General features: G+C 44.5%; 1 protein-coding gene across 4 annotated transcripts in view; it reads right to left on the reverse strand.

Moving 5' to 3' along the window:
• Positions 1–377: 377 nt before the first annotated feature.
• The window catches only part of csnk1g2b (casein kinase 1, gamma 2b), a 31,695-nt gene continuing 13,809 nt past the window's right edge, over positions 378–18,263 (reverse strand). The window contains exons 3-12 of one of the 4 annotated variants that reach the window (XM_086161129.1): positions 15,523–15,592; positions 9,958–10,106; positions 9,582–9,816; positions 9,002–9,087; positions 7,207–7,291; positions 6,974–7,119; positions 5,493–5,576; positions 3,787–3,888; positions 3,037–3,143; positions 528–1,533 (exon numbers count right to left, since the gene is read on the reverse strand). In XM_086161129.1, coding sequence (XP_086017255.1) covers positions 1,479–1,533; positions 3,037–3,143; positions 3,787–3,888; positions 5,493–5,576; positions 6,974–7,119; positions 7,207–7,291; positions 9,002–9,087; positions 9,582–9,816; positions 9,958–10,106; positions 15,523–15,592 — 1,119 coding nt within the window. In that variant the 3' untranslated portion in view covers positions 528–1,478. Of the gene's footprint in view, positions 1,534–3,036; positions 3,144–3,786; positions 3,889–5,492; positions 5,577–6,973; positions 7,123–7,206; positions 7,292–9,001; positions 9,088–9,581; positions 9,817–9,957; positions 10,107–15,522; positions 15,593–18,263 lie in introns of all 4 variants that reach the window. The other 3 variants (XM_086161128.1, XM_086161132.1, XM_086161131.1) reach the window with 3 other exon arrangements.

Below are 18,263 nucleotides of genomic sequence, written 5' to 3' on the forward strand. Positions count from 1 at the left end.
ATGAACCATTACGTGAAAATATGATGCAAATTGGGGCCATCATCTGCTTGTGCTATGGGAGTTGGACACACACACACACACACGCACACACGCACACACGCACACGCACACACATGCACGCACGTGCACACACACTTTGATCGTCACAGCAGAGGGGAAGAGTGTATACTGTTTATAATGTAGGTGATAGTAAAGGATGTGCAGTCTTACACAATTTCACTGTAAAAAAAAAAAAAGAAAACCCTGCAGCTTTGCAAGCGCACACGCAAAACAAAGGCCAAAAACAAACAAACAAAAAAAAACAAAACAGACACACAGACAGTAATCCAGTGAGTATTTGGGACAGCTTAGATAAAATGTCATTGCGGGACACTCACTTGAGCTTTAAACATTTTACTTAGAAAGGCACAAACTATGATTTCCTGGTAAATTATCTTGATGTAAGAAATAAAAGTTGAAAGACATATCTTTACCCCCATTAAATCAAACATGTTCTGCCATAACTCAGATATAAGCATTGTGAGGGACTCTTCCTAGATCAGTCTTTATTAAGTTGTTTTCTTAATTGTTAATTTCAAACCTAAAGTTTCCACTGTAATTGTTTTCTTTTTTTTCCAAAAGTGCAATAATAATAAGAGAGCTTAATATCTGTTTCTCTCGATCTTCCACAGTACCTGAGGCCAGTGACTGTGCTACAAAGTCCACGTTGACAGACAAAAAGAAAGCCAGAGTGAGGAAAAAAATTGAACTCCAGAACACTACAACATAAAAATAAGTCTTCAATGCAGGGATTCGACTTCGAAAACTGAGGATTCAATTACAAAAGAGAGAAAAAAAAAAAAGAAAAAAAAAAAAAAAAGACATAAAAATCCTCCAAATTCATTTGTAGATGAAATGCTTCCTGTGTCTCTCCGATTTAACATCAGCATAATTCACCTTTTCCTCTTTACCTTGATCCCAAAACACACACCAAAGGAAGAAAAGGAAAGAAATAAACAATTTTCCTAAGGAGCAGATTTCTTTCACTTGAACCACTGACGGTTCCCCCTGATCAACAGCTGACTGTTGGAACAACAAACCTTCTTTATGGAATCTAGAATACAACAACTGTTTCAAACAGTATCTTTTTTCATATTCACGCCACAGTATTCGAGTTTCATTGTTACAGCTTTTTTACGTTTTCTCAAGCCCCTCCCCCCCCTCGATGTAATGCAGGTACATTTATTTTCCGCTGATAAAGGAATCAAGAGTCTGTGGAGTCAGTAGGACCGCAACATTCCTTTAACTCGCCAGTAGCCGGGGAGCGTTGAGAACGGGAAAGAGAGAGCAGGGAGGTACAGAGTGACGGGGGAAGAAGAGTGAGGGATAAAGAGGTGAGGGGGAAGCCGGACAGAGAAAGGGACAGGGGTCTGTGTAGTTTCTTCTCTTTAAAACTTGACAGTGACCACAATGTTTCAAGTTCTCTCCGATCTCCGTTTTCACTTGTGCCTCTGGAGGGCTTTCCTCTTTCTTCTTTTGAAGAAACAACAGCACCTGCGGAGAGACGGACCCGGTTTACAAATGAGGACGCCGGAGCGGACGCGCCCACGCCAATACGCCGCTGGAGCGAAGGCGGCCCGAGACAGCCGGGATCCGTTTCCTGATTCCAGGATAGGACGTGACGATCGTTTCGCCTTCCTCGTGTCGACGGCGTATTTCGAGCGGAAGCTGCGCCGTGTTGGTTATAAGGTTGTTTGAATGACAAAAGGCTAAAACAAACTTTCCCAGAAACTTCATCGCTTTGTGACACACGGTGCACAACGGACAACCACATCCTACCAGACTGGGGTTACCGGCCGTATCCCAGATTCATGCTACGATACACACACACACATATATATATATATATATTTCATTTATTTATTTAAAATTAGATTTTGCGCTTGACAGTGCAAGAAGGTTTTAAGGGACATTAATAATGATGGTTCCAGACGCCCCGGCTGATCTACATTGGGGTCTGGTGCTGCCACCATGGAGCCGAATGTGGGATTATTACGGTAAGACTTGCCCGGAAGTCTCTTCAAGCCGCTGCCATGGAACGCCTGAACCACTCACACAAGTTTACACTCCTAAGCTGCCTCACAACACTCAACGGGCGCTTTTTCTTGTTGCCGACTTTGCGCAACGGTCGTCAAACTTGTCCATCGGCCAAGTAGTAGCTTGGCTGATGGACAAATAGTGGCTGAGAACATTTTCCAGAATGTATTTTTTTTAATTTGTACGTGTCAATTAGCACGTTTAATTACCACAACTGTTGCGCAGAAGTCGACAAACTGGTATGCAGTCCTCGCTCCACTGTTTACACTTCTACTGTCTTTCACACACTTCCTTTTATCGTGTACTATTATGTAAACACCTTCTTCTATCTGGCACTCAGTGCGGACAGCAAAGAAGCGGTTTGATTGTTCAGGTGTGCTCTGAGGCCGCTGTACGTTAAGCCACTGACGATACTTTGAAATGGACTATTTTCTGCAAGAGTAAATGAGGTATAGAGTGCAAAATGTACTTTTGTCAACATCTGGAGAACATTGCCGTCAAGACATTTTTCCAGGTCTTAACAAGGTCGGCCACTCTTTATGTTGTATTATATTGTCTCTCACTTGTAAAGCATCTTTGAGTATCAAGAAAAGCGCTATAGAAAACCTATGTATTATTATTATTATTATCATTTATTACAAGTAAAGTCTCCATGTGAACCGACCAATTTTCAAATCTATCTGAATGTCTTGACGTGCAGTTTTGCATTAAAATCAGGACAGACATGGAGCTCTAATGACCACCGATGGCGGCTAAACCTCATTCATTCCGCTAAGCCAAAAATCACACTCGCATCTGTCCTCTTTGGAACGGACAGGTTTTAATGTTACGTCTAAGCGGCGCCCCGGGGGCTGGAGACAGTCCCCGTTGCATCTGACCCAACGTCAGCTTTGGATTGGATTAAATCCCATAAAAGTGGGCGCGGGGTATTTTGTAATCAAACGACAAGAAGTCTCGTACTTGGTTTCATCAGCCACTTCGACCTCGGTGGGAGCAGTGATGGGAGCGTTGGAGTGTCCAGCTGTGGGATCATCAGTGTTCAGCTCGCCATTTGTTGAGCTCATCACCTGGATGGGTGCAGAGGGACAGCGGGCAGACAGCTCAAAAACATACATACACAACCTCAGAGAATGGTGAAGACGGCCAATCGCAGAAAATTTGGATTTTGCGTTATGTTTTTTGTTTTTCTAGCAGCCGTCGCTGACAGAGAACAGCTTACCTGAAACGGCCAAACTAAGCGTCTCCTTTCGAGTTACAGAGCTGCAGTTCTACCAGCCGACCACTGAGCGGCAGATACGAGCCGCAGAGTAATCATGGCGCCGCCGATTAAGGGATCTACAAATGGTCGCATTTTATGCCCGTGAAAAGCAGAGATTTCACTAAAAACTGCTCTGGTAAATTGTAACTTTGAACAGAACCGCATTTTTTTGTTTCTCCCGCTGACTGAAGACTCAGGAAGTCGGTTCGATAGGGTGGTGGCGACCCCGTGCGAGCAGCCTATTAGCAGATGAGGCGTATGACGCAGTGCGACCTAACACAACGGACACATGGGGGATTCAAACAGAGAAGCGCACACAGAGAGAAGGGTCGGACGGGGCGCCTGACGGGCGGGCGGGCGTGAGGTCAGCGTCGGGGCAGACAAACACACATACAGAACGTGGTCGCTCCATGCACTAGCCATCTGAGCAGCAGCAGTAGCAGCAGCAGTACCTGAACAGAGCCCCCCAGCCGCTCAGCTGTGAGGTGCGACCCCAGAGTCTCCTTATTGGTCACGGGAGTGGGCTGAGACTCACTTCCTTTTGGCTCAGGCGACTTGACGCAAAGTGCAAAAAAGGGTTGAGGAGGCAGGTGGTCATGAGGTGGGGGGGGGGGGAGGTTGTGTGGTCGGCAATGTGTTCGGGGGGAGGGGGGGTGTGGAGGAGGGGAGGAGGGACAAGGAGGAGGAGGGGGTGAATAAAAAAAAAAAACAAAACGAAAAAAGAAACAAAAACAAAAAAAATTATAGAAGACATCTCCCAAGCAGAAGCAGGCTTGTTAAGACAAACTATGTTAATAAAGAAGTAGAGGGAAGCAAAATTTATGTGAAGCACAGATCAACAAACTAATAAAGTCATGCAGGAATAAAGGAAAAACAGCCTTGATCATCTTGCTAATACTGCAATTCAATAGAACACAACTACCAATGATACCTGTGGCAAATGGAATATTATAGTATTATTGTAGCAACGTCTAGATACGGTTTTGCATCGGAAATCTCTTTTTTCGTCTTCCCTAAAAAAATGTTCCCACTTGAAACAATAAAGGCTTTGGTCTACAAAAACAAATGAGAACTTCTCTTCAGAAATATATATATGTATATATGGAGTAACAGAGAAATATGCAGTAAAGGAAATATTTGATTTTTATATATTTTAGGTAGGCTGGAGATGAAGATAATACTTTATTGATCCTCATTGGGGAAATTCGAGTTGAGATGACTCTCGAGAACAAGTTGTTTGTCCATATCGGTTGAAATGTAACCTACACGGAAGGCCTTGTTTTTTTCTCCCCCGATAAAAGTTGACAGTTCGAAACCAGAATGTCGGAGGGGTTAAGAGTCCTGAGTGCGCTGGAGGAGGTGCTTTGACAACTCGGAAAGGTGGCATGTTGTTACTAACCCAATCGTGTTAAATGAAGAGCGGTAAAACGAGTCTAGAGTCCAATGTACCGAGTTAATCATAAAATCTTAATACACACGCTGAATGACCTTACTGGAAGCCATGAGTCAGACCAATAAAATACAACACCAGTCCTCCTCACACACTTCACAGATATTGTTTTATACTAATTCGCCACTAATAAGACTAGCAGTGGTACACAAGGCTCGGATAGCATGCCAGTAAAAAGGAGGGTGGAGGGCAGTCTACATTTGGTCACACACTAAGCATATAGCTTGTCATTTCTGGTATGAACAATGCAATCCGCATTTTCAACTCATGCATGCAATGACTGGAGCTTAGAGTGGCAAGGTGTGAAGAATAAAATAATCAGCCAACAAATTGCAAGGTTTCACAGCTGGAGCGGCAGAGTCGACCCCAGGACTGTGCACGTCTCTGCGACTACCCTCTAGACATCCATCAGATTTGTGCTTTGAGCGGCAAAAGGAGGAGGGGAATGAAGGAAAAAAAAATAAAAAAAGACATCACTGCCAAGCAGTCCGGCTGTAGACGGCTCGGGGAGTGAGGGAGAAGTGGATCTGTGTGGCGGCCATTTTGTCCAGGAAGTTTCAGACCTGGGCCACAAGAATAGTCTAGGAGAGGAACTCGAACCACGGGGCGGACCGTCCGATTGTTCAGATGTTCGGTCGGTCGGTCGGCTACGAGGCCGACCGTGGGCCAGCGCCGTCCCGTGTTTCGCGCTACAGCCGAGAGCCTTACCTGGTTTTTGGTCTGCTGTTGTGCTTTGTCTCTGCTGCTGGGCTGCAGGGGTGCGTCACTGGGGATAGGGCCAATAGGTGTGGGCTGCAATAAAAATATTCAAACAACCTTGGTGTTTACAGAGAACATCTACATTGCTTTGAGAAAAATCCAAAACGGTCTGGCATTATAATACATGGAATCCACAATTACAGTTAGCAAAATATGATTATCAATGTGCATAAAATCCCAACTATTTTAAGTATTTTGATTTCACTTGTACTTGAACAGCACTACTTCACTGTTATATAGTTTCAGCTATGCATACTGATTAGGTATATTACATTTTTAAACCAAGGCTGGACCTGAAACCGACAAATATGAACTCAAAATGGCATTTAAACGTTCCACACAAATATGTGGTCTTTCGAAACCCTTGTTGACAACATAACTGTAAGGAAACAAGATAATGTCAACGTCAGCTGTCCTCAGTTTTCTAAATCTCCAGTTGCCATTTGACACCCTGGCATTAACACCGAAACCCGTATCTCACTAAATATAATGGAAAAGCACTTATTATGAACTGATGCTTAAGATACATGAATATAAACAGTGATGTTAAGTTTTCAGAAGTATCACCGTATGCAATACCCGTGCTGACATGTTTTTCCAACCGTGTATTGCACCAGGAAGTACAGATCACCAGCTCTGATAATAAAGATCTAGTAACAAGTAGCAACAACAAAATGTAGACCACAACCGCATCTAATGTCACCTCTCGCTTTGTCTTATTAGTACTTGCTGATTATCATATTTCATTTTCAATGTATTGAAGTGTATATGAATATATTTGTTTTGTTAATATCAACGCTGTTGGCTTTAAGTCCTCCCTCCTAGAAGTCAGCATTGCTGTCTTTCCCGTTCATGGCCTGTTTTGCCCTCCATAAGCATTGGCAACATTTGCTATCTCAGAAAATGAAACTGCGTTTCCTCTCTCGGTATATTTCACCTTACGGTTATTGTTCTGCACTTTCCATTAGAGATATGCTGACAATAACCCTTCCATACTTCACGTTGCATTATTCTCTTTTGTTGTCGTGACCACCCATACAAAAAAAACACGATTTCCACCCACACCGTGTATCGACCGGGCTCGTTCCCTCGCTGTATTGACAGCGTCGGCCCGAATCATATTTTTATTGTGAAGCAGCATTATTTTCTGATTTGCTCCGGAGCCTGACCTGGGCGCTGGTCTGTTGTGGACAAAAACTGGAAGAAACAACTGCAGAGCCGCAGCGTGTGTGGAGTCTTTTCTCTCCAACCTATACCCTCGTGGTTTATTTACGTCTCAGTAGAAGAAAAAAAATCTAGGCCAAAAACATTTTGCTTCGATGGAAGACCAAATAAGCACAATAAAGACTATACTGCAAATGCTATTTTAAAAAGCGGTGTCAGTTCGGAGGGGGTTGTCAGAGCGAGACGTCACGTTAGGAGAAACTCACAAGTGATTTGCCGACCCAGTCATATTCATAGTCAAAGACATAGCCATTCCTGTCAAACAGATCGGTGAAGAGCTTCCTCAAGTAGTCGTAATCAGGCTTCTCAAAGAAGTCCAGCCTCCTCACATAGCGCAGGTAGGTGGCCATCTCTTCTGTAGCAAAGGGGAGGACAGCGTCAGGTGAGGGCACTGATTTCCAAGCTGGAGATAAACATGACACCGGCTGCTTGTACTGACCGGGGAAGCTTTCGCAAAGCACTTCGATGGGTGTCGCTCGTTTAGTGTCCCCAATTTTCTGATACCTCTCTTTTAAAGTGTCCGCCTAGAAACGAAAAAGGGACAAATAAATATATATACATAGGAACGAACGTTAGTCGGCCAGAATCACAGCATTGATGAAAACCTTTTGGTGAAATTTTGTGCTCATTTGATTTGGAAACATCACAAATTTCAACTGGTTAATGGTGTTTGTGTTGACTTGTTACTCCAAACATATTGTGGTTCAATAACAACATCCGGGGCGTGTGGAATAAAAACATTAAAATGTGATTGAAGACTTCATGACACACACACACACACACACATACCTAACAAGCCAGAGTAACCAAGGTAATTGTAAATATTGAAAAGCAAGCAACCTGTTTACTTTGATGCAGGGAAGAGATATCTGTGTTGAGACGGACATCTAGCTCTCATTTCACTAATCTAATAACTACCCAAACAAGGCTCTTCATTGACATGGCTTCAGGAAATCAGCTTTCTCAAAGTAGCTGACTAATCTGGTTGTTGAAATGATCCTAATACGCTTCCATTGTTTTTTTTTGATGCTGACGGCCATATTGCCAGTTTGTGAGAAGTTGTTTTGGCCTGAGCAGCCCATCATCCCCCACAATAATACATCCCTCACATTCATGGACCACAAGCTTCCACCCACCTAACAAATGTTCAGATGAGGTGTCCTGTCTTCTATCTTACTCTATGTACGCCTCTGATATTCCCTCCCACGACAAGCTAAGCAGTTCTTTCTGCTATCTTACAGTCCTAGCATCACAAAAAGATCGTCCCCAGCCTTGTTCTGGTGCATTCAACAAAAACAGTCTTTTTTTATTCACTGCGCCAGTGTCTAGATTTCACTATGAAAATGAGACAATGGAGCCTTTCATCAGAAAGCAGTGCTCCGTGTCCTCGTCCCAAAACCAGTGAAATTTCTTGTTTCAGAACCCCTGGCCGGTGGAGAAAGATTAAAATTAAATTGTTCTCTAAGTAAAATCTTCACACTGCGTGCTCTCTTGATACATGGCCTTATTCATTAAGGCACCTGATGAAGTGAAGTGAATGTGGAAAATAATGCCGTGCACCTTTCTGGGGCCAGTATTTCATGAATACCATGATTGATTACGGATGTGTAGTTAATCACGAACCGGTTTTCCGCCTGCCGCCTCCGTCTTTCCAATTAACCAATTGTACAATTTGAATTTTTGGAAAAAGCCTCCTAAGACTCAAATTCTTTCGGTCGCATCTTTAATTCCTTTTTGCAATTTGGACTTGGAGAGACCTGACATGTACAAAAAAAGTTAGCGTCGTCTTTTGACAGGATGTGATATTTAAAAAAAAATAAAATAAAAAAAAAAAAGATGTGAACGTCCAGGGAGGAGCACGACAAATCCACCCAAAATGTGATGTGAGCGCGTGCGGACGCCAGGTCTGAGGAGGTTTAAGGCACGTAAGCAATCTTTGTATGCTTGATCTAGACTAGTAGCACCTATTTGTTTTGCTTTCTTCATTTTCAGACTTTCAGTATCAATCAATGCAAACATGTACACCGACTGTGAGAGCTTGACATGATGCTAGTGTAAGGAGTGTTTTCCCAACAAAGACCTGGTTCCAGGGTCTGCTGCTGAGGCCATGTGGATGTTGTGTATTAATGAAATACTTAAGGACCAGATACTACTACAGGGACCCCTCGACGCGACGCTTCGGGCAGAATACAAGGTTCCAGTGTGCGTAGGTGTGCCGGGATGCCCAACACTACCTTTAGGCCCTGCCAGGGGAGGCTTCCTCGAAGGAAGTACATGAACATGTGACCCAATGCCTCCAAATCGTCCCTTCTGCTTTGCTCTGAAATAAACGAGGAGAAAAAAGAAATCAGGGAGACCAAAACCGAGTCATGGTGCTTGGAGAGGCGGAGAAGAATAGGTTAAATGACAACCGTGTCAGGAATATGAAGATCTCAGTAATCCAAATCTGAGCAGCTTCCAACCAGTAAATGAAAGATTGAAAATATTTCATTCATAATTAAAGAATAACGTTCCGGTTCAGAATTAATTTATGTATCGAGGGGAACACATCAGCAAAGCTAATGAAGTAAGTGTGCATGCAGGCTGGGCATATCGTGATATAGGTTGGCCGCTCACGCTCAACTAAGCTGCACACCAGAGAAAACTGAATTATTGATGGAAAGCAGAAATAAACACAGCTCCCAGTAAAAACCACAATTGGTAGGATAGATGGCTAGATGACAGTTTTCCTAAATCTCCTGGAGGAAAACATCGGTGACGTACGGTTGCAACGAAAGGTCATGAAGAGCGTGGGCGACGGGAGCGCTCTCTTACCCTTTCCCAGGTGTGTGTTGATGCTCATGTAGCGTGCCGTTCCAGTTAGACTCTTGTGCTCCCGGTAAGGGATGTGTTTTTTGGTCTCGGGGTCAATATACTCTTTGGCCAGACCAAAGTCAATGATGTGAATGGTGTGCTGCCTCTTGCTTCCTGGCCGCCCAACAAGGAAGTTCTCTGGTTTCACATCTCTGTATATCAGACTCTTGGTGTGGACATACTCCATCCGTGTTATCTGCACAATATAGAGCACATTTTACTCGATTTTCTGGACCGAGCACATGAATTGCTACACCTTAGGGACATTCTAGGTTTTTCTGCCTTTCCTAGTCTATTCAGTAGAACGGCACTGCTGGTCTGTTCTGCCAGGCCTTACCAGCTGTATGGCTATCATAAGGACGGTCTTGAGGGAGAAGGTTCGGTCACAGAGATCAAACAAGTCCTCTAGACTGGGCCCGAGCAGCTCCAGCACCATGGCATTGTATTTCCCGCAAGGACCAAAGTAGTACACCTGTGGAATTCCCTCTGTTGTGGAGAGAAGAAAAAAAAAAAGTGAGATCGATCTCTAAACGAACATTGAGTCAAAAACACCAACTCCACATGTTCAATCGGGATTTTTTTTTTTTTTTTTTTTTTTTTTGGTTGTGGTTTGGTTGCAGCAGGTGATGAGTTATTTTTGAAACATTACATTAGAGACGCTTTTATCCAAAGCGACTTACGAAAAGCCGGAAACCTATCCGGACCGTCAATCCAACCAAACAATTCTCCTGAGCCACTGCCCTCCTGGTGATCTGCAGCTTCACACTGGATTCACACCTCCACTTTTCAACCGTGCAACAGACAATATGAACAACTTTTCTTCTCTTGTGAATCTTCCACTCTTGCCGGGCCAGATCCGAATTTGATTCATCGTTTAAAAAAAGGTATCCCGATTGAGATTTGACAAAAACCACATCAGGGGGACATCCTTGGACGCATAAAGTCATGTGGAAGGCATGTCATGCGCGAAAAGTGAGTCATCACCCTGCTTTGCTCAGAAGAAAAAACATGTGGGAGGAGAATTGGTCAACAACACCAGAGGAGAAAAAACAAAATCAAACACAACTTCACTTGAGTTTGCTTTTCTCAACAGGTTTGTCAGAAACAGGACTTGCCAACTGTATTTACTGCCCCTACAGTAGGTGGAAGAAGAGCCAGAGAGAGAGAAGATCACACAGGTGACAAAATGTCCACAGACCTGACATTTGCTGCCAGAAACTACCACACCCATTCCTGCGGTAGAGTTATAAACCTTAAAGAATGTGGACGGATCGACCGGGCGGTTTGAAAAGCGGCGTGTGCTTACGTGATCCACATCCGTCCCACTACAGAATGACAAATGACACCATAACAAAAGCAATACCTGGAATGAAACGAATACTTAAAATGTATCTTGACTCCCGTCTCCAGGGAATTGGACGTCCACCTGTCTATGATATTCATCGGGCTTCCATTTGCTTCCGGACACATAGTTTTGCCCGGCAATGAATTCGGTTCAGATCGATTCCTCACTCGGAAGTTTTCGACCCTGGGCCTGCTACCAGATTCTCCCAAAGAGCGTGCATCTCCAAACATTTGCACATGTTGGTAGCGTCCTTGTGGCCTCTCCCTAAAAACCCACCGAAGACAGGATACCGACGCAGTGTTTTCGCCACAGCAGCATCGGAGAGCTGTGTGAGCGACGCCTGGTGAACGACGACGGGTTATTCAAATATCACAGGGAGATAAACTATTCACTTTCTATTATGTCTCTACGTGACGTCCTGTCTGGGGGCGGGAAGGTTTATCGGCCCCTTCACCTGATCACTTCATAACATCAGTCCCACAAGACACAACACGCAAATTCAAACACACAAAGGCACACACACTGACACACACACATATGCACGCACACACATCTGCTCTTTAGTCTCTAGGATTTTCCTGGTAATGAAGCCCATGACAGATGAGGTAGTGACAAGAGATCACTGGGAGGCTGACTCATCAAAGTCTGGCCCAAATCTAGAGGGCATTCAAAGCCCAGTCATCACAAAAGGAAAGCACACAGTGTGTGTATTATAATCTTGTGCTGGTGAATGCGAGCAAAGACTGTCCCTTACGGCATATGAAATCTCTGCTTCAATGGTGAATCGAAAAGTCCCGCAGTCATTTGTTTGAAGTAATTTGGTCTAACATTTAGTGCATCCTGAGGCATAACCAATATAGAGTATGTGCTCAGGAAAAAGGGATTTAGAAACCGCTGTAACTGCGGGACAGACCACAGAGTAACTCTCCACAACAAATAGTAGAAACCTGTGGCGACGGGAAACCTTCGGCACTCGAATAGCAACAAAATGCTCGGACGCGGTTGCTTTTTTTGGTCGTGGCTAAAGCTCGAGGCCCTCCTCGCGACGGGATTCTCATCGAGCGAACTAAACCGGCTATCACTTCAATTACGATACGGTATTTACGCCGGCTGCGCTCGGACCAATGAGACTGACTGACCGTAATGGCAGAGTCTATGCCCGGGCCGATACGACTACAGCGGTCTTGACAATTTGGGACAATTGATCCCATTGTATCTGCAGGCAGCCCTTGGCAGCGAAAGACAATGTTGCCCTACAATGAAATGTTGGAGTTTTGAGGGCCAGAGACGAGAGGCCCGGAGAAGAGGCGGCCACAAGGAAAAGCAGAAAAGAGTGAATGCGTATTAAAGATTTAGATTATGGAGTGCACCGAGAGAGGGGAAGAGGAGGCGAGGCGACTTCCATTAGGCCCAGTGCGCTGGAGATCCTCTCAGGGCTGAAATGTGATCAGTACTCGCTCTTGTACAGAATGAGCCTGGAGCTCCGAGCGAAACATAGCTCATAAGCACAACAATCCCACAAGACCCAACTCAACACTAGTGGCAAAAATAACAAGACAGCTAAAACGTCTTCTAATTAGTTAGTTATCCATTTGAACAATGAACCAAAAGAACCTCATCTGTGGCCGGAGCAGGATCGTTATTTGAAATGCACATACAAATAAAGCTTAGTTTACTATCATAACTGGGATACTTCCTTCCTTCAACGACGAGGAATCCTTTTCTCAAACCAGCCGGCAACAGCTGAGGTCATTATTGAAATTTAGAGAAGTCATGAGGAAGCTGATGTCATTTTCTACCGTGTAGCACGGTTCACATAATCATTGATAAATGCCTGAATTTGCAACAGAATAGTTGAGAGAAAACAGACTCTATCCCACTTTACGAGCCACCGCGCTCAAAACGCTGCATTCTAAAATGGCAAAACAATCTAGGGAATTCTCCCCTGCCTTAAAAAAAACAAATGATCACCATCAAATCCCTTCACCGGGAGCGAAGACCATGACAAACTACCACCCTACGGCTGTACGGCTCTACCTGTTACAACCAAGATTTGCATTCATTAAATGAAAGTGGAAGACACCCTTTGGTTGCCTTTGGTCGTCAAAGTATTATCGGGGCATCCGGGAATCTCGAGTGAACATTTGAATTTGGTGTAGAAATGAGAATTTTGAGCAATTAGCCCTCTGCACCTTTATGGAATATCCTGTTCACAAGGAGGACACACAAAACACAGATGCAACTGAGTGGAGGACTGCGAAAAATAAATAAGTTCATGTGAGGTGTCATGGCCTTGAAAGACTGAATGGCCAGACAAAATACTGGCAAATGTTTGGCATCACTTACTATTGAATCATTTTCAGAAAAACCTTCTTCTCAGCAATGGCCAACATGATGATGTTTATCAGTGACTGCGAGTAAAAAAAGTCATTGGGTTTCCAACTGATGTATGAACTAGACTTGGAGTCCCTCTCAAGATAGCCATCTCGACCAGGAACGCCGCTTCGACGGATCGTCAAGGAGAGACGACGACAAAAAACAGGATATAAAACTAATGAATAAAATGGACGGCGGCATTACCGGGGCGAGGATCTGATCGGGACAGGAGAGAATTAACAGTGTCTAGATAAGCTTCTGCGGGGTGTTAAGCGCCGACCAGCACACACAATGTCTCATACATGGGGCTCTCGGGTTGTGCACGACTAACAGGGTCACATGTTCCTATTTAGCCAACTTGACAACATAAGTAGATTTAATCTATTGCCTTGATTCCTCCCCTACGAGACAGTCAAGTGAGCCTTCCGGTCATACCGCTATTACGTTTCATCGGCGGGAGAAGAGGCTAGCCTCCTCCGCACCGCCGCGTCTCCATTCATGGTTTGGTTCCATTTTTAGACGACGGTTGGATTATTTCAATCGGTTTGGCCGATCGGTTCTGAAAATCAATATCGATTGAGTCGCAGAACATACGCGACTCATCAGCCGCCATGCCGGCAGTCCCGGCCAGGCAGCGACGTCAGCGTAATGTGGATGAAACCCACTGCGCTCGACCGCATAACTTTGTGTCCAAGAACTTCTTTATGAAAGGATGTTTCAATTCGAATCGTTCCCTCAAGGAGTTTCTATTTATTCCACCATGTCCGGAAAAATATACAACTCGCACGTTGTTTCATAATGTCAGTGTATTTGGAAACACAGTTGGCGCGGCATCAGCCAGCTTCTGGACACCGTGTGCTGCGCGTATCGCTCCGAGGTTTGTTTACGTATCACAAAACAAGCCTCAGAAAATCATTTATCAGTGGACTCCATTCATCCGTTGAAAAACTACATTTTATAATCATTCTCACTGAACCGTTGGGATAGAATTCACGCGGCACAGAATTTAAAAGCTTTCCTGCTGACAAATTGTGCTTAAATTTAACACGCAATTCCAGAAATATTTTCACTGTGCGAGAGAGAAACAAGCCCAGACGCGCAAAATCTCTTTTCCACAATCACACGGGGAGACGACAATTACTGTTAGCGTCGTCTTTCTTTCACTATGTGAGTGAGAGCGTCACGTAGAACGATTTCAGAACAAACTGACATATTGGAACGGGAACAGTCAAAAAACAAACGAGGCCACACCCTGTTAGCGAAGCGCATTTCAGAGTCCCCCTGAAAACTCCGCTCGCAGCTCCGTCAATCAAGAGGCCGGAGGATCCTCCGACTGAGGAAGCCGTCCAAGTAAACGCAAAATAATGGCCCGAGCGCTTGTGGAGGAGCGCCTATAAATAGCTAAGGACTGCCCTAATGCCCTGCCTCCTTATCAAGAGTAGAGGGCATTTGCTCTGGCACACAGAGCCAGGCAGCCGGCACGTGTCACTGAATTGGACTGAAACAAAAATAAACCCAGAAGAGGCAGAATCGCCACACTTTCGGGAAACTCCAAGAGCAAAACAAACAAATATATATCCCGAGGCCATAAAACATAATGCGCCGACGCGATCGTTTGATCATTCAATGAAATTAGCTTTCAATTTGCAGCCGCTGCAGATCTTGTTTTTTAAACCCTGCAGACTCTGCAGTCACGGTATTGTCGAGCGGCCGGGTGACGGATGGAAACTAACGACAGCGCAATCCACTGATCTGCTCAGCTGATCTCGGTATAAGAATGTAAATGTTTTCAGCCATGAACTGTTTACTGACTTTTTTCTGCCCCCCGGCAGGCCATCATAAGCCACTACATTACGGAAAAGATGACGGGATGTGTAATGGAACCGTCAGTCTGATTACTTATTGTAAAAAATAAGGTAGTTGATGAGCGTTGTCATTTCCTCCTACTTGGAGGACATCGTTCCAGCCATAAAACAGTGATTTGTTTCCCGGGGGTAGACAGACAGAGGACTCTCAAATAACCTTGAAAATCTAGTTAGGATGCACATCTTTTTTTCTTTTTTATACCAAAACATTATTTTAGAAATGACGTGGCCGAAGAGCGCAGCCTCCTGCAGACAAAGTGCTGCGAAAAACTAGTGTTCGCCCTACATTCCCACCAAAGGCTGGCACTTTTCTTACCTGAATTTCCCAACTGTTTGTAAAATCTATACTCCAAGTGGAGCTGTGGTGCCCTGGATTTTATAGGTTCCTGGAAGAGAGAGGAAAGAAAACACACCGTTAACATTACGAATGTCAGAAAGAAAATGAACAGAATGGAATTCAAAAAAAGCATTTTGTTTGGTTTAATAAGCCCCGACCACATCTTGCAGTTGTGATGTCGGTGTGGAGATTCAGCTCATTTTCTGCTTTCATATTATCCTTTGAAAATTGAACATTACGACACCATCGCCTAGGTGACATGATTACCCCGGCCGCCCATTAAGTGGGAAACCTACAGGGGTTGAATCCCTCCCATTCCTAATAGAACTTGGGAGTCTCAGGTCAGTCTGGTCAGGGTGAGAGGATAAAGAGAAGCTCCAGCTGGTGAACAGCAGGCTTTTGTGATGACATGGCCGATAATCAACCTACTTGGACATATTGTTCACTGTATCGAGCTAGCTCAGGCTTTTCTAACCTAAAATGTAATCTGACTAAGCCCACTCCCAGGATGACAAGGGCATTATGGACAAACATGAAGACCAGGGAATAAACACACACAGATTTGAATTCCTTTTCTTAATTAATAATTGTGTGTAATTGCAGGGCTACAGCCTGTGCATCAGCTAAACCTTAACACTTTATGTGAAACTGAGTCGGAGCAAAATGTATTTGCAGCTTCTGTACATCATAACAAGGACTTCTAGTTGATATTTGCTCTACAGTCATAGAAGTACACATAGAAAAAAAAAAAAACAACATAAACCGGTAAGAAATACAACAAAAAATGAAAACAACCATCAAATAGGAGTCAATTTAAAAAAGCTTTTTCATGTCAGCATCTAATTTCAACACACTTCTATTTAAATTACATAAAACTGGAAGGCTGTTAAGCTCCCACATACACTCTATTACGCCTTGATCAAATCAGGAACATTTTCTCCTCTGGTGCCCTGACAGCACGTAGGAGTGTGCACACCGAGTAAGTCTTGTTCGAAACACACAGACTTTGCATCCATTAATCTCCGATGACCGTTCTCATTTTTAGCCTGGGCGGTAAAAGACTCCAGCGACCCTGTTCTCCGATGTGGCTCCTGGGCATCCGACGCGAGCCAAAGTCACAGCTTGACGGCCGTTTGTTCAGTTCATATGGCGATCTGCGCTGCTGCAGGGGTTTGTCATTTGACCTGCTGCTTATTCTATTTTACGCACCTTTATTTGACTCGGACAAATACATTAAACACTGCTTGGTAAACACACGCAACGCAGATGTTACGCCGAAGCTGATTTGCAACTCCTGCCGCTGGTTAAGTTTCCACGGACCCAGGATCAGATTTTTTTCTGCCATCAAATTTAAGCAGATAGATAAGCTAATGGCACCATTTTCAACAGCGGTATCAAAAAAAAAAAGTAAAGTTATTTTGTCAGCCTTTCAAAATCATCCCCCCCTCCCCGCAGGAAAGAAAAATACGCACGACCAAACAAACAGTGCTAATGCTTTGGGTTGGATTTTTTTTTCCCCCCAATCTTAGGTAAAGAAATATCACAGCTGTCGCTCCCGCGTGATGCCGACAAGAAACGCTGTCAGAGGAGTGACGGGCTACTGTGCCTGCAGGAAAGAGCCTGGCAGGGTTGCAAAAGACAAAGTGGAAGAGATCAAGCGGTCCAGAAGAGTGGAAGCCTGTGGGATGAAGATATGTGACTCCTCTAGGAGGCGAAGCAGGAACCGCTCTGGCGTCATCCACCTCCCACATGAACACGGACAACAAGCTCGTCTCACACGAGTCAGGCCACGCCAGGGAGGAGGGGGAAAGAAATGTAAATTATATAAATAATGAGTCAAACCAGATGGCACCGAGCTTCAGAAACCTTTTAAACAGCTTTCAATAGGAAACAGAGGCTTATGGCAGCTTTATGTACTTAGGAGACATCTCTGTTTCCAGCAGATGGGCTAAGCGATGCCTGTGTCAAATGACCAGATACAAGCGGCAAATGTCTTCGCATATGACAGGGACTTACTTTGACGAATATCAAGAGGCGGGTCTGCGAGGTGGAGATTTTATAACACGAGTTCGGCTTCTTGTCTACGCCGCTCGATGGCAAAGACACGAAGGAAGCCTTTTCCAGATTCAGCGGTTCATCTGTTTACATTTAGCAACAGCTTTCTGCCAGGCTGATTCATTAAAGGGGGGAGTGCGTTGTCATGCAGGGAGCGCTGTTTTGTGACCTGTGCTGGTCCGTGTCCAGGGCAGCTGACCTGCAGGCCAGAAGGGCCCTTTCCTGTCTGACCTGCTGCTACAGTAACCTCTCCGCCTCAGCTGTTCAACACCGCACATGCTTTAGTGAGTGGACCTTACCCTGCATGCTCCCAGATCAATACCTGCCCAATGACAAAGGCATGTCCTTTCTGGTTTCTGCCCGAGACTCTCCACCGCATGCACAGGTGCGTGTTTGAATTAAAATAACCATGTGATAAAAAAAAAACAGATTCACTCATAATTTGATTTACGCTTTGTGTAAGACCACGTTTCCAAGGCCGGAAGCACACGGGCAAGGCCTCGGCAGGCCTGAGGAGAATGCGTACGACACGCCCCTTGTTTGCCGCTAACTAAGCTTAAGCTTTTTATACATGATGTGATTATTTGTACTGGGACAAATCTAAAACTGAAACCTTATTCAGAAAAGGAGGATGGAGCGACGGCAGACATCAAATACAGTGAAAA

This window comes from Fistularia commersonii, chromosome 16 (genome assembly GCF_037954325.1).
Source record: "Fistularia commersonii isolate RoL2024-O1a breed Wild chromosome 16, RoL_Fcom_v1.0, whole genome shotgun sequence".
NCBI classification, from domain to species: domain Eukaryota; kingdom Metazoa; phylum Chordata; class Actinopteri; order Syngnathiformes; family Fistulariidae; genus Fistularia; species Fistularia commersonii.